The 23,035-nt window shown below is 42.5% G+C and overlaps 1 protein-coding gene across 4 annotated transcripts in view; it reads left to right on the top strand.

The window, feature by feature from the left end:
* Window positions 1-7,178: 7,178 nt before the first annotated feature.
* The window catches only part of trbd (ubiquitin thioesterase trabid), a 111,837-nt gene continuing 95,980 nt past the window's right edge, over window positions 7,179-23,035 (top strand). For 3 of the 4 annotated variants that reach the window (XM_053793626.2, XM_053793623.2, XM_053793625.2), the window contains exons 1-3: window positions 7,179-7,260; window positions 18,796-20,312; window positions 20,489-20,588. In XM_053793626.2, coding sequence (XP_053649601.1) covers window positions 19,067-20,312; window positions 20,489-20,588 — 1,346 coding nt within the window. In that variant the 5' untranslated portion in view covers window positions 7,179-7,260; window positions 18,796-19,066. Of the gene's footprint in view, window positions 7,261-17,324; window positions 17,531-18,795; window positions 20,313-20,488; window positions 20,589-23,035 lie in introns of all 4 variants that reach the window. The other variant, XM_053793624.2, reaches the window with a different exon arrangement.

Raw genomic sequence — 23,035 nt, 5'->3', positions numbered from 1 at the left:
ATGTAGTAGGTTTTGTCAGTGTTAAGCGTAAGTTTATTGGCTGTCATCCAAGTCGATATTTTGATCAGCTCCTCGTTAACAATGGTGTTGAGGGTGGCAAGATTAGGGTGAGAGATGACATAAGTCGTGTCGTCAGCAAAGAGAATGGGTTTCAGGTGTTGGGATACGTTTGGAAGATCATTGATGTATATGAGGAAGAGCAGGGAACCAAGGACACTTCCCTGCGGAACTCCAGTATCAAGTGGCCGTGTTGTTGATGCTGTGTCTTTAATGGTAACATACTGATACCTATTAGTAAGGTAAGATTTGAAATAAGCAAGCGCATGGCCTCTTATACCGTAATGGTCAAGTTTGTGGAGTAGGATGTCGTGGTCTACTGTGTCAAAAGCTTTTCTTAGGTCAATAAAAATTCCTAGTGGATATTCCTTATTTTCCAATGCTGTGTAAAGCAGATCTAGCATTTTTATGATTGCATCATTAGTGCTTTTATTTTTCCTAAATCCAAATTGGCAGGGGTTGAGTATGTTTTGTGCTGTTATAAATGAATATAGTCTCCTGTGCACGAGTTTCTCAAAGATTTTGGATAGCAATGGTAAGTTCGATATTGGCCTATAGTTGTTTAAATCTGTAGGGTCACCACCTTTATGTATTGGTGTAACCCTTGCCATCTTGAGTAGTTTTGGGAAGGTGCTAGTTTCTAGTGACTTGTTAAAAAGTAATGAAATAGCATGCGAAAGGATATGGGCCCCTCGCTTGTACAGTAATGGTGGGACATTAGACAGATTCCCTGAGTTGCTTTTAAGCGACTTTATAATCTCGGTGACTTCCGAGGGCTCAGTTGGTGCAAGACAGAAGGAATTTGGGAAATTCCCATCTAGGTAGTCCCCGGCATGGGCATTAGTATGTGGGATTTTATTGGCGAGATTAGATCCTATGGTTGAGAAGAAGTCGTTTATCTTGTTAGCTGTGTCAGTGGGATGTAGTGGTGTTTCATTAGGTTTAGTTAGGACAATATTCTTTTTTTTTTTCAGTTTGTGGGTCCCTAGAATCTGAGAGAGTGTTTTCCAGGTCTTTTTTATATCTCCTCTAGTGTCTGTGAATCTACTGGAGTAGTATAGTTGTTTGGCTTTCTTTATTACTTTGGTGAGAACTGATGAATAGTGTTTAAGAATATCTTTGTGTATTAAGCCCTGTCTATATTGCTTTTCATATTGGTGTTTCTTGTCAATGGATTTCAGAATGGTGCTGGTTAGCCATGGGCAACCAAGCCGTTTGTTTGTGATCTGTTTCGTTTTTATAGGGCAATGTTTGTTGTATAGTCTAAGTAATTTGTTAAGAAAAATGTCTGTCCAGTCATCAATACCATTGGCCTTGGAGAATTCTGTAGGCCAGTCAACAATCTCTAGGTCAGTTGTGAACTTCCTTATTGAGGCCTCGTCATGGAGTCTAAATGAGACTTTGTTGTATTCAAGTGGTGGTTTATTAATGTTTGTCAGGAGGAAGGTAGGGTAGTGGTCTGTAGTGCTATCTGTGATTATCCCTGATTTAAGGGGGGCTAGTATATTGGTCCATATGTGGTCTATTATGGTTGCACTTGTCTCAGTGAGCCTGGTTGGTTTAGTTATTGTTGATATGAGAAGTGTGTTGTTCATATTGTTGATGAAATCAGTTACAGGCTGATCATCTAGTAAGCCAAGGTTGATGTTGAAGTCTCCAGCTAAGAGAAGGTGGTGCTTATTCATTTGTCTGTTTGTTATTAGTGACTTTAATTTCTCACTGAAATTTGGGATGTTTGTGTGAGGTATCCGGTAAATGGCACCGATTGTAATAGATGTCTTAAGGTTTCTTACAGTAAAACAAGGTTGAAGAATTCTTTGTATCAAGATCCCATGATGTTGCAGTGTCTGACACTGCAACAGATATTAGCAGTGTGGCTAGTCCGACACGCTGCTATTATCTCTGATATAATTATACTTTGCTATGGTTGAAACTCTAGCAACATAAGTCATGCACAAATAACCCGCACATAGGAGAGTGGAGCTTACGACAATGTTTCGGTCCGACTTGGACCATTTACAAAGCCACAGAGGCAAAGGCTGACACTCAGGCCTCTCTTCGCAAACGAAAAGATGCCAGAAAATATCCAGAAATGATTACTGCTGAAATTTCTGTAAAATGTTTCAGTAGCTACGACAGTTTCAAAAGTTTCCTTCAGCACTGAAAGTTGTAATGGGGTTACTAGCCACGTCAGTTTTAAACATTACTTTTCCAAAAGGGTTGGAGTCACTTTACCTGGAGACCTGGAGTTTACCTGGAGAGAGTTTCGGGGGTCAACGCCCCCGCGGCCCGGTCTGTGACCAGGCCTCCTGGTGGATCAGCGCCTGATCAACCAGGCTGTTGCTGCTGGCTGCATGCAAACCAACGTACGAGCCACAGCCCGGCTGATCAGGAACTGACTTTAGGTGCTTGTCCAGTGCCAGCTTGAAGACTGCCAGGGGTCTGTTGGTAATCCCCCTTATGTGTGCTGGGAGGCAGTTGAACAGTCTCGGGCCCCTGACACTTATTGTATGGTCTCTTAACGTGCTAGTGACACCCCTGCTTTTCATTGGGGGGATGGTGCATCGTCTGCCAAGTCTTTTGCTTTCGTAGTGAGTGATTTTCGTGTGCAAGTTCGGTACTAGTCCCTCTAGGATTTTCCAGGTGTATATAATCATGTATCTCTCCCTCCTGCATTCCAGGGAATACAGGTTTAGAAACCTCAAGCGCTCCCAGTAATTGAGGTGTTTTATCTCCGTTATGCGCGCCGTGAAAGTTCTCTGTACATTTGGTTACAGTAGCTATCAAGAATATGATATACAATATATAAAAGAAAAAATACTTGTGAGTGACCTTAGAATGTGGAAACAATATGAGTGAAATACTCTGTTTGCTCTTTAATAATTAAACAAATTTCCCTTTCTCTCTCAGAATCTTTTCACATATTCGTTTATCTCTATATTAATACTAAAAAATTTCATCTCATCAGCCAGAAAATATAATTTACCATCTCAGGAGACACCTAAAAGTTTCGTTTACCCTCACTCTGCCATCATCTCACTGGCTGCTGTTTTTATTACAACATTGGCAGTTTCACATCAAGACAGGATGACCCAAAAACGAAGAAACACTTTCATCACCACTCACTCCATCACTGTCTTGCCAAAGGTGTCCCTACACCACACTCCCCTCACTCACACCCTATGATGCGACCCACCAGACTCCCCTCACACACCCCATGATGCGGCCCACCACACTCCCCTCACACACCCCATGATGCGACCCACCACACTCCCCTCACTCACACCATATGATGCGACCCACCAGACTCCCCTCACCCCCCCAATGATGCGACCCACCACACTCGCCTCACACACCCCATGATGCGACCCATCACACTCCCCTCACACACCCCATGATGCGACCCACCAGACTCCCCTCACACACCCCATGATGCGACCCACCAGACTCCCCTCACCCCCCCAATGATGCGACCCACCACACTCCCCTCACACACCCCATGATGCGGCCCACCACACTCCCCTCACACACCCCATGATGCGACCCACCAGACTCCCCTCACACACCCCATGATGCGGCCCACCACACTCCCCTCACACACCCCATGATGCGACCCACCACACTCCCCTCACTCACACCCTATGATGCGACCCACCAGACTCCCCTCACCCCCCCAATGATGCGACCCACCACACTCGCCTCACACACCCCATGATGCGACCCACCACACTCCCCTCACTCACTCCCTATGATGCGACCCACCAGACTGCCCTCACACACCCCCAATGATGCAACCCACCAGACTCCACTCACACGCCCTGTGATGCGACCCACCACACTCCCCTCACACACACCCCATGATGCAACCCACCAGACTCCCCTCACACACTCCCAATGATGCGACCCACCACACTCCCCTCACACACCCCATGATGCGACCCACCACACTCCCCTCACACACCCCATGATGCGACCCACCACACTCCCCTCACACACCCCATGATGCGACCCACCACACTCCCCTCACACACCCCATGATGCTACCCACCACACTCCCCTCACACACCCCATGATGCGACCCACCACACTCCTCTCACACACCCCATGATGCGACCCACCACACTCCCCTCACACACCCCATGATACGGCCCACCACACTCCCCTCACACACCCCATGATGCGACCCACCACACTCCCCTCACACACCCCATGATGCGACCCACCACACTCCCCTCACACACCCCATGATGCTACCCACCACACTCCCCTCACACACCCCATGATGCGACCCACCACACTCCTCTCACACACCCCATGATGCGACCCACCACACTCCCCTCACACACACCCCATGATGCGACCCACCACACTCCCCTCACCCACCCCATGATGCGACCCACCACACTCCCCTCACACACCCCATGATGAGACCCACCATACTCCCCTCTCACACCCCATGATGCGGCCCACCACACTCCCCTCACACACCCCATGATGCGACCCATCACACTCCCCTCACTCACTCCCTATGATGCGACCCACCAGACTGCCCTCACACACCCCCAATGATGCGACCCACCAGACTCCACTCACACGCCCTGTGATGCGACCCACCACACTCCCCTCACACACACCCCATGATGCGACCCACCAGACTCCCCTCACACACTCCCAATGATGCGACCCACCACACTCCCCTCACACACCCCATGATACGGCCCACCACACTCCCCTCACACACCCCATGATGCGACCCACCACACTCCCCTCACACACCCCATGATGCGACCCACCACACTCCCCTCACACACCCCATGATGCGACCCACCACACTCCTCTCACACACCCCATGATGCGACCCACCACACTCCTCTCACACACCCCATGATGCGACCCACCACACTCCCCTCACACACACCCCATGATGCGACCCACCACACTCCCCTCACCCACCCCATGATGCGACCCACCACACTCCCCTCACACACCCCATGATGAGACCCACCATACTCCCCTCTCACACCCCATGATGCGGCCCACCACACTCCCCTCACACACCCCATGATGCGGCCCACCACACTCCCCTCACACACCCCATGATGTGGCCCACCACACTCCCCTCACACACCCCATGATTCGACCCACCACACTCCCCTAACACACACACCCCATGATTCGACCCACCACACACCCCTCACACACACACACCCCATGATGCGACCCACCACACTCCCCTCACACCCCATGATGCGACCCACCACACTCCCCTCACACACACACCCCATGATGCGACCCACCACACTCCCCTCACACACCCCATGATGCGACCCACCACACTCCCCTCACACACCTCATGATGTGACCCACCACACTCACCCCACACACACCATGATGTGACCCACCACACTCACCCCACACACACACCATGATGCGACCCACCACACTCACCCCACACACACACCATGATGTGACCCACTACACTCACCTCACACACCCCATGATGCGACCCACCACACTCACCTCACACACACTCCCCAAGATGCGACTCACCACACTCCCCTCACACCCCATGATGCGACCCACCATACTCACCTCATGCACACACACCATGATGTGACCCACTACACTCAAACACACCCAATGATGCGACCCACCATACTCCCCTCACACATTCCCCATGATGCGACCCACCATACACCCCTCACACACTCCCCATGATGCGACCCACCACACTCATCTCACACACCTCATGATGCGACCCACCATACTCCCCTCACACCCCCATGATGCGACCCACCATACTCACCTCACACACCCCATGATGCGACCCACCATACTCCCCTCACACACTCCCCATGATGCGACCCACCATACTCCCCTCACACATTCCCCATGATTCGACCCACCATACTCCCCTCTCACACTCCCCATGATGCGACCCACCATACTCCCCTCACACTTTCCATGATGCGACCCACCACACTCACCTCACACACACCCAATGATTCGACCCACCACACTCCCCTCACACACCCCATGATGCGACCCACCACACTCAAACACACTCCATGATACGACCCACCACACTCACACACCATGATGCGACCCACCACACTCCCCTCACACTCCATGATGCGACCCACTACACTCACCTCACACACCCCATGATGCGACCTACCACACTCCCCTCACACCCCATGATGCGACCCACCACACTCCCCTCACACCCCATGATGCGACCCACCACTCTCCCCTCTCACACACCCCATGATGCGACCCACCACTCTCCCCTCACACACCCCATGATGCGACCCACCACACTCCCCTCACACCCCATGATGCGACCCACCACTCTCACACACCCCATGATGCGACCCACCACTCTCCCCTCACACACCCCATGATGCGACCCACCACTCTCCCCTCACACACTTCATGATGCGACCCACCACACGCCCCTCACACCCCATGATGCGACCCACCACTCTCCCCTCACACACCCCATGATGCGACTCACCACTCTCCCCTCACACACCCCATGATGCGACCCACCACTCTCCCCTCACACACCCCATGATGCGACCCACCACTCTCCCCTCACACACCCCATGATGCGACCCAACACTCTCCCCCTCATACACAACTACCCATTTTTACCCCTAGACGACCACAACTGCGAGGATATTTGCCCCATACATACCACCAGCCCGGGGATCGAACCCGGGAGTTTTCCCTTGTAAACCCGGCAGTGTCACCCCTTTGTTACCTGTTTATAAGTATGAGGTAGAACACCGTGTGCTTGTGGGATGGGTAGTTTGCTAGTTTGCAGCAACTACCCACATTAAATCATTTGTTGACTACATGTTAGAATAAAGAATAAGTGATCGTAGAGTTAATGATAAAATGTATCTGGGTGTATTTGTGTTGTAATAGGTGTCTAGTGTTTAAGTAATCTGTCAGTATTATGACTAGCTTGCCTGAAATGGACCGCATGATAGGTTTTTTTTTTTGCGCTTAACAATATTTTGTTACATATAAACTACATTGTTATATACTGCAGGAAAGAAATAAAGTTGTATTTTATTGTTTTGTATGGTAGTATAGTGTTGGATGGGTAGTTGTTGTAGCTTAACTTGTTTACCAACAGAGGGACGGCTGTGACGTCACCACAGAGAAATCTCAGGGTCGTCTCCTATACCGCTGGTATTTTGCTATTTTTCTTTCCGTACATAGCATTTCTACTCTCTTCTTTACTCATGCCTAATCTATAACTATTTGTCCTTGCTTCTGTTCGCAAGTAAGCGTGTTATTTGGCCGGGGTGGAGCCTAAATATGCAAATAAAAATTGCCTCTAACATGTCTCGGAAATTTGAGGGTCGGAGGACATTTTTTTTAACATTTCATTGTTTTGTTGCTGTTTGCTGATGAATATGTGGCTTACACATAGTGCTTGAGTCACTCATGTTTATGTTGCTTCACTGGTGTGAGCAGCATGTCACCTGGGTGCTACGTACACCTGTAATTTAGCAGGCATCAGGGGACTCCAAACACTACAACAGGAAAATCGTATTGTTAAAGTTGCTTGAAGTTGAATATACAAGTGGAATAAAACCTTCAGTGAAGGTCTTGGGTGCTGCTGGAGGGATCCTCATCCAAGGGATCGGAGCTGCTTTCCCCTGTTATATATGGAATGTGATTACCTGCCAGTCAACAGACCCCGACTGATCCCTACAGGTTTAGTGCTTGACTGAATTTATTATCACAGGTGAAATATCGATGAGTAATATGGGAACTTTAATTGAATGTTTCCATAATATAGTGTCTTTATTCCAGTTTGTGGGTAATTTATACCTCAATTTTAATGGTGTACTCTAGGTACTCTATCTATACTCCTACTGACAAGTACAGTAAACTCTCCATATAATGGACTAATAGGAGGAAGTGGGTGACAGGTAATGGCAAGTCTGGTGAATGGCAAAGATATTATTTTGCTATGATTGAAACACTAGCAGACAATTCTGTAATAATTGGAGAGATACATGATTATATACACCTGGAAAATCCTAGAGGGACTAGTACCGAACTTGCACACGAAAATCACTCACTACGAAAGCAAAAGACTTGGCAGACGATGCAACATCCCCCCAATGAAAAGCAGGGGTGTCACTAGCACGTTAAGAGACCATACAATAAGTGTCAGGGGCCCGAGACTGTTCAACTGCCTCCCAGCATACATAAGGGGGATTACCAACAGACCCCTGGCAGTCTTCAAGCTGGCACTGGACAAGCACCTAAAGTCGGTTCCTGATCAGCCGGGCTGTGGCTCGTACGTTGGTTTGCGTGTAGCCAGCAGTAACAGCCTGGTTGATCAGGCTCTGATCCACCAGGAGGCCTGGTCACAGACTGGGCCGCGGGGGCGTTGACCCCCGGAACTCTCTCCAGGTAAACTCCAGATAAACTAGTCCATCGTTTCCAAATCGACTGATCCAGTGGATTTTGCTCTGTATTTCTGATGTCCGATGTCCATTATATAGAGGTCCATTCTATGGAAGGTTTACCATAGATGAGAATGACAAGCACAACAGTTTAATATCTTTATTAATGAGAAGTTTCATCTGCTCAGTAAGCTTCTTCAGTTGAAATACACAAAGAGGTGACAGCAGAAGTTGTGGAGCTACAGAGCTGAACACAAACCAAGGCTGAGGGAATGATCACTTCGTATCTACAGCTCCACACCTGCTGTCAACTCTGTATTTCGATGGAAGGAGACTTCTTAGCAGGTGAAAAGTTTCTTTAATAGAGATATCAAAATATTGCACCTGTGTCTTGCTTTGGAAAATGAACTGAATAATTTTAAAATTATAAATGTGAATTGTTTAATATAAACAAACACAAAAAAAAATTAGGTATTGATTGAATGTTGCTTCTAGGCATATTTAGGCAATAGATTTTAGTTTAAAATGTTCAGTATAGAGTGAGATCTGCCGTAGAGATGGCTTTAAGTTGTGCAGTGAGGTAATGCACAGCACTCTATGACCCTGATGTTTAGCGCTTAGCTTTGATTATATTAATAATAATAATAATAGGCAATCCAAATAAAACTTAAAATTACTTGAATAAGGTAACTCAGCATAACCTGGCATGACCTAATGTAACAGAATGTAACTTATTCCACTATCAGCAGAGATGTAAATGGTGTATGTATTTTATGTTTGCTGTGATTGGCCAGGCATATTGACTCTGTACTAATCATTGATGGGTCCCTGATGCTGTATTCGAGTCAAATTCATGGTATTATTTTTGCTGGTATCTCCCAATTAACTATTAATACTTTGGTCTAGATTGCTTGGATGTATAGTAAAATACAGAATAATGTCTGAGTTTCACCAAGGAGCAGCTTTCAATTCTAGCCAAAACTTATTTTTAAAATAGCTATACATACCTTTTAGATTAATTGTGAAAAGCCCCTGATTATACAGCAGAACATTTTGGGCAGACTAATACTAGATATTGAAATTAGATTATTTGACTGCAAAGTTTTAAAGACTCTACTGTAATTATGTTGTCTGTAGATAGAATAATTAAATGCAATCAGATAATTTTTAGTATTAAAACTCTGTGTATTTAAATAATTTTGTTATGATGGGATAGTAAATAAAAAACTATTAACAATATTACAGTGTTAATAATTATTATTCAGTGAAAGGTCAGGTTTTGTCTACAATCCTCTCAAGGGAGGTTAAGATAAGATTTTCTTTGGGTTTTTAAACCTGGAGGGTTAGCCACCCAGGATAGCCCAAGAAAATCAGTACGTCATCGAGGACTGTCTAACTTATTTCCATTGGGGTTCTTAATCTTGTCCTCCAGGATGCAACCCACACCAGTCGACTAACACCCAGGTACCTCTTTGCTGCTAGGTGAACAGGACAACAGGTGTAAGGAAACACGTTGAAATGTGTCCACCCGCTGGGAATCGAACCCGAGCCCTTTGTGTGTGAAGCGAGAAGTATAGCCACCGGGCCACCTTATTGTCTGTGGAGGGTTCTTGATCTAAGATACTGAAGCTACCCTCTGCTTCCTCAGATCAAACCAGAACTCTGTCACTGTAAGACCTCTACAGGTTTAATGCTTCCTTATTGTAATAATGATAATAATAATATGTAATAGCATTAATATAACATTCAACAAAGTCTAACATTTTGATGCCACTGTGTGACTAAAAAAATTGGATGTAATAAATGTATAGTTCATTAATAAACTATTAATGTCAGGAAACTACTTTTTCAAATTATAAAAGCAATATAATTCACATGTGATAATGCAAGTACAGTGGAACCTCAAATATCGAACTTTCTTCAGTCCAGAAGGCTGTCAGAGTGCCGTTACCGAATGAATTTATTCCTATCAGGAATAATGTAAATTAGATTAGTCCATTTCAGACCCTCAAAAATACACTTATAAAAGCACTTACAAAAATACACTTACATAATTGGTTGAGTTGGGAGCAGTTCGATTTTTGAGGTTCCACTGTACTGACATACAGTATCACAATTTTACAGTATGCACAAGGTCAAAATCACTGCATAACTGTTTGGTCAGGTTTGATAAACTTTTTTTTTTTTTTTTTATCTGACTCAGTGTTTGAAAGATATTGAGTTACATGAGGTTAAGCACATTAGTATTTTATAGGTAAAATGAATTCAGACTGACTAACGTTTGTTTAGTCATATATTATTTGAGATTACTCAGATTTGGTAAAACCTTAAGGGCTCTTGATCAAAGGAATTGGATCTGACCTTCCTCTGGATCAGAGTTGATTGCCTCCCATTCCATAAGTGAAATGCTGTATGACTTATGGGTTTAGCACTTTTCTATGAACGTAATACAGTAATGACACTAATAATGATGTGATTTGGTGAGAGGTGCTTCATTTATATTCTGATTATGGCAGAGTAATAAATGGAAGGTCAAGTTCCATTCTTTTTTTTTTTTTTAAACACATTGGCCGATTCCCACCAAGGCAGGGTGGCCTGAAAAAGAAAAGCTTTCATCATCATTCACTCTATCAGTCTTGCCAGAAGGGTCCTTTACACTACATTTATAAAATTACAACATTAACATCCCTCCTTCAGAGTGCAGACACTGTACTTCCCATCTCCAGGACTCAAGTCCGGCCTGCCAGTTTCCCTGAATCCCTTCATAAATGTTGCTTTTCTCACACTCCAACAGCACATCAAGCATTAAAAACCATTTGTTTCCATTCTCTCCTATCAAATACTTTCATGTATGTTTGCTGGAAGTCCAAGCTCCTCACATACTAAACCTCCTTTACCCCCTCCCTCCAACCCTTCCTAGGCCAACCAATGCCCCACCTTCCCCACACTACAGACTTATACACTCTTGAAGTCATTCTGTTTTCTTCCATTCTCTCTACATGTCCAAACCACCTCAACAACCCCTCCTCAGCCCTCTGGATAATAGTTTTGGTAATCCCACACCTTCTAATTTCCAAACTACGAATTCTCTGCATTATATTCACACCACACATTGCCCTCAGACGTGACATCTCCACTGCCTCCAGCCTTCTCCTTATTGCAACATTCATCACCCATGCTTCACACCCATACAAGAGTGTTGGTACTCTCATACATTCCCCTCTTTGCTTTCATGGATAAAATTCTTTGTCTCCACAGACTCCTAAGTGCACCACTCACCCTTTTCCCCTCATCAGTTCTATGATTCACTTCATCCTTCATAGACCCATCTGCTCACACGTCCACTCCTAAATATCTGAAATACATTCACCTCCTCCATACTCTCTCCCTCCAATCTGATATCCAATTTTTCATCACTTAATCTTTTTGTTATCCTCATACCTTACTCTTTCCCATATTCACTTTTAATTTTCTTCTTTTACATACCCTACCAAATTCATCCACCAACCTCTGCAACTTCTCTTCAGAATCTCCCAAAAGCACAGTGTCATAAGCAAAGAGCAACCGTGACAACTCCCACTTTGTGTTTGATTCTTTATCTTTTAACTCCACACTTCTTGCCAAGACCCCTGCATTCACTTCGCTTACAACCCCATCTATAAATATATTGAATAACTGCGGTGACATCACACATCCTTGTCTAAGGCCTACTTTTACTGGGAAATAATCTCCTTCTCTCCTACATACTCTAACCTGAGCCTCACTATCCTTATAAAAACTCTTCACTGCTTTCATTAACCTACCTCCTATACCATACACCTGCAACATCTGCCACATTGCCCCCCTATCCACCTTGTCATATGCTTTTCCAAATCCATAAATGCCACAAAACCCTCTTGACCCTTATCTAAATACTGTTCACCTGTATGTTCCATTCATCAGTACATATTGTATCCAGTATGTATTGATTGGGGACCTGAAATTGCACGTGTAGAAACAATTGAAAAAAAAAAACCCAGTCCATTCAATTACATATTATGGTATTCATTTTAACAAAAGTACTGCATTATCTTGAGATAGGACTGGTTGTACTAAATATCACCAGATTTATCTTTAAACAGGACACACATCTGTATGTGTGAGTCCTTGTTTTATATAAGGGGTGGAAAATATAGCTCCGTAATGCCAGCAGATGCTTTGCCATGGTATATAGTACTAGTAAGCCTGTGGTTGCTTAATTACTGATACCCAGGATAGGTAGCACAGCATTTGTATTACCACTGAGTGGGTTATTGCTTGACAAAGACCCTTATCAGGAAGCACTTAACTGTTTCTTAACAAATGAGCCTCCACCATCTATCTGTCTTCAGAAAGTGAAATTATTGAACTCAAGGAAATAAGTTTAGTAACTTGATGAAAAATGTAGGCTTAAATCCTTCTTAATTCTGACTCTAGTAATGATTTGGCAATACAGTACTTAATCTATGAATGTCAACAGGTTAACAGGCAATCTTGCTTAGGAAGCTACCATTAGCCTTCAAGAATGAAGGTACTCTTCTAAACTGACCTCCATTTAATATACTGTATATTAAAAAAACTGAACAGTAGACGAAGTCCTTTGGTCACAGAAATGTTCATTATTGTTACAATTGCAGCAAAACACCCTTTTCTCTATCCACCACAATTGCTATTACAGCTACCTGCTTCCCTGATTAAGCCATTAAATAGAGGATTTGCTGTATTTAAATAACCATACCTAATCCTATGCCTTGCCATTGCTTGCTATAAGAAAGGATTTTGTGTGCATTATGATTGAACCTTGAATCATTAACCTCTTACCAAACACAGATGCATACTTTCTCATCCTACTTTCATGGCTTTTGCTGCTGTATAGTCCTTGTGGCTTAGCGCTTCTTTTTGATTATAATAATAATAATAAATGGCTTTTGCTCCTTGTATACAACTTACCATTTATATATTGTATTTAACCACCACCACATGCTTAGACCAGTTTAACAAATTTAAGGTAAGATTTAAAAACTTCATTAACATCTAACAGTTTGAAATGGCTTTTTTAATAATAAAATTACAGCATGTGTCTGTATCTTGTTCTTGTATTAGATATTGAAAAATAACAAAAACATACTACAGGTTGACCATCACTAATCCAGCATCATCGGGACATATAGGGTGCCGGATTAGTGATTTTGCCGGTTTACAGAGTGGTTAGGTTAGGATACATTTAACCCAACAGCGATATCTACTCATCATGAATTTCACCCATTTTATGCCCTATTTTTGGCCCGTTCCATTGTTTCAGTCTACCAAACTCATAGTTATTTCGCCATTATTCCTTATATTCTGTCGACTGAATACAAGAAACCACTTGTTTACCTATTTCGGCTACCCAATAAAGTGGTCAGAAATCAGTAATTTGGTCAATTTCACACAAATTTCAAGAGATGCCAGTTGTAAAATAGGGCCCAAAATAAACATTGTGGACATTCCTGGCACTAAAATAACATTTTCTCTGTTCATTAGTCACATCTCAGGCCCCTCTTATATTATGCTTGCTTTCCATTTTGAATTTTTATTCACAGAGAAAATAGAAGATTTATTGTTATACAACCTACTGCATTATTGTACTGTATAAATAATGTCAACCCATTCATGACCGTGTGTTAGACTGGCCAGTTAGACATGTATTGGACAGTGACATCATTTGTTTACTCTTGAGCATTGGCAAAAATTGAATATTTCCGCTACTTTGAACCCAATTTCAAGGTACGTACTTTTCAATGTGAAACCAATTAAAACTATATCTGTTTCTGTAATATATCTTTCGTTCTATCAAATGAGACCATAAAACGAGAATACAACCATACAAACCGCATGAAAATACACTGCAAAGTTGCTGTTTTGCACCAAAGGCACTATCACCATTTTTTTCTCATTATGCACTGCATACTGCAGGATTTTTTTTTTATATTGTGCACACTTACCACACAGATCTGTTCTCTCACATGTAGGCCCAAATTTACCAGTTACAGCTTATCTGAGTGATCTGAGCTCATGGCGACTGACAGTAGCTTCAAAGCCACCTCATCTCTTATGGACAATGTATGGTGTATGTGCTTTACATAACGAGCAGCATTTCTTTTTTTCTATGGAACCATGGCTAGGGCTAAAATTGAGCAGGTTATAACAAATGGAGAAAAAGAAATTGGAATGACTGATGCAGCAAGTAGCACCACCAAACGGTAGTGGCAGGTTGTTGTGGTGACCCCGGAAATTTGTAATTATGCTAGCCGGATTACTGATGGAACTGGATTACTTATTGCTGGATTAGTGATGGCCGACCTGTACAGTGGACCCCCGGTTAACGATTTTAATCCGTGCAAGAGGGGTAATTGTTATGCGAAATAATCGCTATGTGAATGAATTTTCCCCATAAGAAATAATGGAAATCAAATTAATCCGTGCAAGACACCCAAAAGTATGAAAAAAAAAATTTTACCACATGAAATATACATTTTCCCACACACAAAGAGAAGGATACATGCACAATAGTAGAGTAGTACATGCACAGTATATATTGTGCATGTACTAGTCTACTAAATGAAGAATAAATGACACTTACCTTTATTGAAGATGCAGCAATGACTGATGAGACACTGTGTCCTGGGAGTGCCTTTTCCTCCTGAGTACTGTAGGTCCTGTTTGGCATTTTCTTCCAGAACAGGCCTTATCACACTGTGTATGCCACTACGATTCTTAAATCTCTCAAACCAACCTTTGCTGGCTTTAAATTCACCAATATGAGCACTAGTTCCAGGCATTTTTCCCTGTTCACCTGGGTGTTAGTCGACTTGTGTGGGTTGCATCCTGGGAGACAAGATTAAGGACCCCAATGGAAATAAGTTAGACAGTCTTCGATGACACTGACTTTTTTGGGTTATCCTGGGTGGCAAATCCTCTGGGGTTAATTGTTTCTTGGTATTCTCAATAAGCCACACCAACAACGGTGCTACAGCAGCAGCAGCAGCTGACAGTGCAGCAGCAGCAGCAGCTGACAGTGCAGCAGCAGCAGCAGCTGTACCACCAATAGTAGCGATGGTTGATTGGGGTTTATTATACAACCTGGCCAGCTCGGAGACATGCACTCCACTTTCATACTTATCAATGATCTTTTTCTTCATCTCTATTGTAATTCTCACCCTTATTGCTGTAGGGTTGGCACTAGAAGCTTTCTTGGGGCCCATGGTCACTTATTTTCCAGAAAAAGCACCGAAAACACTGTAATAATACGAAATATTCCGATTGTATGCTTGGATGTTACCGCGGAGGCTGGCTGGTAAACAATGCCACCGGCGGAACATGTGAGCGTGGCTCAGGCCGCACATTGGACGGGTCTCGGACGAAAATCGGTAAGCGGGTTTTTAAGCGGTATGTGAGGCAAAATTTTTGCAATTAAAGTAAGCGGTATGCGAAATAATCGCTATGTGATGCCATCGTTATGCGGGGGTCCACTGTACAAGTAATATTTTTGTTTTTACTACACTGACCATTTTCCACCCAGTTCGGGTGACCTAAAGTTTAGAAGGAAACATATTGACCATTTTTCATTCAATAACTGTCTTGCCAGAATTGTACATACAGCACAGTTCAAATGACTCTTCAGACTGCAACATTCGTAACCATTCTTTAGTGTTCAAGCACTTTACAGTACAGTGGACCCCTGCTTAACGATCACCTCCCAATGCGACCAATTATGTAAGTGTATTTATGTAAGTGCGTTTGTACGTGTATGTTTGGGGGTCTGAAATGGACTAATCTACTTCACAATATTCCTTATGGGAACAAATTCGGTCAGTACTGGCACCTGAACATACTTCTGGAATGAAAAAATATCGTTAACCGGGGGTCCACTGTATTTCAGATCTCCAGAACTCGCCTCAAATTCTAAACTAAAAACCACTTGTGTGTACTTGCTCTGATTAAGCACACACACGTACCTGATCGATGCTCAAACGCCTACCATTCAAAATCACCTTCACCCACTCCCTCCAATCCATCAACTTGAGAATGGAATACAATCTAGCTACAGTATACACTATCTAGCCCTCTAGATCTACATGTTTTCTATTTTAAAAACTGGTATAAATGTAGATCTAGAGGAAGGGCAGAGAACTTTTTTCCCTTCAATTGTTCAAGTAGTACTGAATTATTGAGAATGTGTAAAATGTCTCAAATTGTACACCTTGGTGTTCAAGCAAGAAATTGCATTGTAATTTTATACAAGAAAAAGTATTTGAACTGGTCCTAAAACTGTTCATTGAAATAACACTTTATGAGAGTGGGAGGTATTGTAGATGGTGCAAAACAGCCCAAATGAAAAGCATGCTTACATTGAGATGGTAAGCATGAAGGGTATGAGGCATTTCTACACTAACTGTTCAAATACAGTGCATAAGGGGGAACTACCAACTAACTCCTGTCTTCAAAGTCTTACAGACTGTTACCTATTACCTCGGCTGTTGTGACTATGTGAACTGTGATCATGTATTTATTTATTTATTGTCTGACTGGACAGGAGGTAGTGCAAGAGGCCAAATCAGAGACCAGGCTGTTGGGCATGCTGATACCTGCCAATAGATGCTAGGGAACTCAGTGGTTACCTGTGGGAGTTATGCAGTCCAAACATTACTTAATAGCTTTATACATGTAACATGGTTTTAAAAATTTGAACTATGTAGCACTTGATTGCAAATTTAATAACTACAGTAATTATGTTTTTGTTTGAAATAGTTATTTTTAGTATGCATCTCTCAGATGTATTGTAAATATTGGTGACCGGATACCTGAGGAAAGCTTCCAGGGATCAACACCTCTGCGGCCTCCCAAGTCCCAGTGGATCAAGACCTATTTAACCTATCTGTTACTGTTGGATTCACACAGTCCAACTTAGGAGCCACAACTTGGCTGGTCAGGAGCTGGTTTGTGGAACCTGTGAAGTTCCCTCTTGAAGACAGCCAGAGGTTTGTTGGTAATTCCCCTTATGCATGAAGGGAGGGCATTGTAAATTTGGGGACCTCTGACATTCGTAAAGTTCTCTCTTAAGTGTAATCATCACGCTTCTATTTTTTTTTTATTTGAGGTACTTTACAATGTCTGCCAAGTCTGTTTTCAAATGGAGTGAGTTTGGTGTGCAGGTTTGGGATCATTCCTCCAGGAATTTCCAGGTATAAATTATAATGTACCATCCTTGCCTATGTTCTGTGGAATACAGTTAGAGACTTGAAGCAGTCCTAGTAGCTCAGATGTTTGATTGTATATATATAGGCAGTGAAAGTTCTGTGTGTTTTCTAGTGTAGTTTTGAAAGTTATGGTTATCCAACCTATCATTTTCCTTGTGATAGCAATAGCAACATTGTTGTAATCCTTGCATGTGAGATGACTATTGAATGGCATGAGTTTTTCCTGTACTTTGGTTCAGTTTTTATTTCCTCCATTCTTTTGTAGTGGATCACCTGAAATTTGTCCTTATTGAACATGTCTGAGGCCCACTAGAAGACTTGATTTATATCAGCTTGATGGTCTCTGTCCCTTCAATGGACGCCACTCGCATAGATTCTGGTGTCATCAGCAAAGGATGGTGAAGTGCTATGGTTTATGTCCTTGTCTGGGTTGCATGTATGAATGAGAAGCAGAAGTGCTTTGAGAAACAAAGCTTTTCACTGACAGCCTCTTGACTTCTTTCTGTTTTCTACTACTATCTGGGTTCTATTTGTTAGAAGTTAAATATCCACCAGCCAACATTACCAGTTATTCCTTTTGGATACATTTTGTGTGTTATCGCACTATGATTTCCAGTGCATCCTAGGCCATATCATAATAGTCTGGCAGCTGTAAAAGGCAGGAGCAACCTGCTTTAATCCCATGCTGTCCTGGGCTGTACAATTGTTGTGATTCCATGTGATTAGCAGTCTTGCTTCTTAGAACCCATTCAGAGATTTTTGATGATGTGTGAAGTTAGTGCTATTGATCTATATATTTTTGTGATTGCTTTGCTGCCACATATGTGAAGTGGGGCAGTATTGGTGGTTTTTAATAACTGTGGTAGAGGGTGGGGGGAGGTCATTGTTAATGGTGATATGTACAGTATTTTGTATGCATTTGTTTCTATTTCTTTTACAAATGATCTTCATTTCTACAATTTTTGGTTCTGCATTTTGTGATTCATTCGATATGCATTACTGTTTTATCATTATTTGTAACATATTGTATTTGTATTGTATTTCAGATGCAGCAGCTGGAAGACAAATAAATATATAATATAATGGTGGTGAGATGACGAGGTGGGCATGAACAAGTGTGTAGTACAAGAACCAGAATGGTTGTGTGGTGATCATTCTTGTGTCCCCTGCCTGGGGCTGCCTGTTGCCACCCATTCTTTACACCTAGTTTTCCCTCACCAACCACAGGTTTTTCAATTAATATTACACATGGCATAACCATTCTTACAGTAATCAAGAGCTCAACTTGGGTTGTGGGGTTGGAGGCTGTGGGACACCATGAGTGAAGGAGGCAATAAATGGCCATGTGGAAGATGCACTTACCTCAACTATGCCAGTGCTGTGCGCTGCACTATGTGTACAGTTCCTCGCTCGCCACATCTTATTGTGGAAGCTGGAGCAGATATATATCAGCTTGCACCTCCATCACCAAGACAACCAGATGGTCCACCACCTCAGGAGGGGGACAAATGGCTTTGCCACTTGTGTACTTACCGGAATTATCCAAGAGCACTGAAATGTACACAGTGTCGCACACCACGCCTATCGTTAGCTGACCAAATGGCTAAATTTTCCTTGGCCAAACCTGTTTCGCCCTCACCAGTTAAATCCACTCTCACCACTACTCCTACCTCCATTCCTCTTCTTATTACTTTTGCCACTACAGCTACCACAACAACTGCTGCCTTAGTCACATCTGCAACTAAAATTGTTAATGCAGCCCCTACCACAGCCTCAATCTCAACTGCTAACAATAATGGTGGGCAGAGTCCTAATCAAGTTGTGGCAGCCCAGAGTGGCAGTGGTGTTCAGGGAGCTGGGGCAGAACATCAAAGCCCAGGGGGAGGCACACCACCAGGTGAAGCTGGTCGATGTAGTCCTCAGGGAGCAGGTGTGACTCAGCCTCAGACCCGCCATGAAACAGAGCCAGCTATACCCAGTTACAAGTGGAAATGCCGTGCATGTACATATGAGAACTGGCCCCGTTCGACTCGATGCGTTATGTGCACGACCCCTAAAGGTCTGTGTTCTCCTGCTGCACAGTCTCAACCAGCCCGGCTTGCTACCCCTCCCCCTCCAGGTGACAGTAAATATAATAATATATGTGCAAATAAGCCTAAAAATCCAAGTGAACCAAGTGAAATTCCAAACAATGTTGAAATTATACGAGAGTCTAGTGATAACCATCAAACTGAAAACAATGCCAAAAACAGGGAAAACATTAACGAGATTAATAAAGCACGTAATAGTGAGGCCCCTCAAGAACCGCAGCTAATTTCCCAGAGAAATTTAAATGAATCTAAGGAGAATCTCTCAAGTATCTCCTCCAGTGTAGGAGGAAATATTGCTTCTGGTGCTGTTAGTCACCGTGGAGAAGGAGCAATGGCACTCAACAATTACGAAACAGAACGACTGCTACGCCAGCTGAGACGACGTTTGCGGGAAGCAGATTGGGCTTGGTTAAATGCATGTAATGGTGTTGTAGAAGGCAACTATGAACCAGTAGAAGCTTATCTGTCAGCTGGTTTGTCTTGTGCATTTTATGGCTTGTTACAAATGAATATAGAGTATTGAACATTTTAGTATTCATGTAAATATCTCTAATATTGTACAGTGTATATTGTTAGTGTGTTTATAATGTGATTATATTTTCCTGTTCTTTAGAGACATTATGTGATAAATGTGTTTCCATATTAATAGGTGGTGATCCAATGAGGCAGCTCACGAGCGCAGATGTAAAGCTTTTGTCACGATCCTCTGCTTTTGATGAAGGACTTACTCTTGTGCATTTAGCAATCAGGTAAAATGGGAGTTTTTTATTATTTTAGTATTTTGTCTAGCCTTAGTAAGTATTTTTTATATAAATTTCTTCTGAATTTATATTTCAATTCTTTTACTGTGTGTGTGTATTCATCTATGTGTGGCTGCAAGAATCATGTCACATCTCTTTGCCCTCTGTATGTGTGTGTGTGTGTTTATTTACAGCCTCTCCTCACTTAATGATTGAATTCTGTTCCCGAGACCAAGTTGGTAAACGAATTTGGTGCTAAGCAAAGAGCATACTATAATGGTAGTGGGTTTGTGTCAACCATCTTTGTTTTAATGTTACCTTTGCAGGATTTATAACATTTTTAGTATATTTTTAAATGTTTATATAGTAGTTTACTGTATATTGTAATAAACAGAATAGAGGAAATCGGCTCTAATGTACATTATTTAGGTATGCATACTGGTCAGAGAGCCTGTCGTAAGTCCAAGTCATCAGTAAACAAGTATATCGCTAAGTGAGAAGAGGCTGTATTTATTTATTTACATATTTTGAATGTGTGTGTATGTGGTGCAAATGACAAGAAAGAGTTAATTATGAATGAAAAGAAGCTGGATGTCCTAGCTCTCGGCAAAACAAAGCTGAAGGGGGTAGGAGATTTTCAGTGGGGAGAAATAAATCGGATTATGTCAGGTATATCTGAAAGAAGTAGAGCTGAGGAAGGAGTAGCTGTAATACTGAATGTTCAGTTATGGAAGGAAAGAGTGAACATGATACTAAGTGTTTATGCACCTGGAGAAGAGAGGAGTGCAGAAAAGAGAGAGATTTTGGGAGATGTTAAAGGCCCCCCATTATCATTTATCCCCGGCACTCCAAACTTACATACTATACCTTCTACGACAGTTTCTCCCATTTTAGCATTCAGATCCCCCAACACAATTACTCTCTCACTTGATTCAAACTCCCTAAACACTCACTTAATTAAACTTTGTATAGAGAGATGATTGGTAATAGATAATAAGTACAGTGGACCCCCGCCTTACGATGTTATTTCATTCCAGAAGTCTGTTCGGGTGCCGTTATAGACCGAATTTGTTCCCATAACGAATATTGTGAATTAGATTAGTCCATTTCAGACCCCCAAAAATACACGTACAAAAGCACTTACAAAAATACACTTACATAATTGGTTGAGTTGGGAGCTGATCGTAAGGCGGGGGTCCTCTGTATTTTAAGAAAAAGAGGATAAATAAGTACAGTAGGTCCCTGCTTTACAGCGTTCCGCTAATATGGACATTTCAAATTATGACCAAAACTTGTTATACGGTTCCCCTCACCTGACTTTCTAATACGATCACCGCGTGTCACTTGATTGTTTGCATTCTCTGTGAGTACATCTCTCCATTATGTCTGGAAACTTTCCAGAATTTCAAAGGTTTTAAAGTTATTGTGTATTTTATGTGTACTCTGATAATTATACTGATGTGTACCTGTACCTAAATAAACTTAAACACTATGTTGGTGTGCAGGTACGCATTAAAATCACTAAAAGTGCTCCCCTAGTTTTGACACCATAGTAATAATAATAACAATAATAATAATAATAATAATATGTAATAATAATCTTGGGCACATTAAATGCCTTATTTTACATTAATATAGACATTTTCATTGATCCAGCTATGATATTTTCAAAATTATATAAGAAACACATTACATAGCATATAAACATGATACAGTAGAGCCCCGCTTATATGGCAGGTTACGTTCCAGGCTATTGCCACAAAGTGGACATCACCAGAATGCAGAACACCATTTTTTTCCATTTATAAATTATATAAATGCTTGATAACAAGCTTACACTAACATATAGTATTAAGTTAGCCATAGAAATAAGCATTAAAAAACAATAAAAAATAATATACACACAGTACATTCATTACTTACCTTAAAATATTTGTAGTCTTAATATAGAGTGAGAAGTGTGTAGTATTTATTGTAAGAGGTCAGGTGTGGTAGGTATGGCCACCCTATCCACACATATTATACATTTAAAGCGCCCTAGAGTAATAGAATGCATGTACAGTACACTCATTATTTATCTTAAAATATTTGTAGTCTTAATGTAGGGTGGGAGGTGAATAGTATTTATTGTAAGAGGTCAGGTGTGGTAGATATGGTAGGTGTGTAGGTATGGCCACCCCACCCACACGTAATGTACATTTAAAGTACCCTAGAGCAATAAAATACATATACAGTGGTACCTCGAGTTACGAACTTAATTAGTTTCAGAAGGCTGTTCAAGTACTGATACCGAATGAATGTGTTCCCATAAGGAATGATGTAAATTATATTAGTCCATTTCAGACTCCCAAAAATACACTTACATGTAGGTAGTAGGTTGGTAGACAGCAACCACCCAGGGAAGTACTACCGTCCTGCCAGATGACTGTGAAACAGAAACCTGTAACTGTTTTGCA

The sequence above is a fragment of the Cherax quadricarinatus genome, chromosome 71 (genome assembly GCF_038502225.1).
Source record: "Cherax quadricarinatus isolate ZL_2023a chromosome 71, ASM3850222v1, whole genome shotgun sequence".
NCBI classification, from domain to species: Eukaryota; Metazoa; Arthropoda; class Malacostraca; order Decapoda; family Parastacidae; genus Cherax; species Cherax quadricarinatus.
The sequence above is the reverse complement of the archived record's forward strand: the minus strand, read 5'-3'. Positions and strand labels throughout refer to the sequence as shown.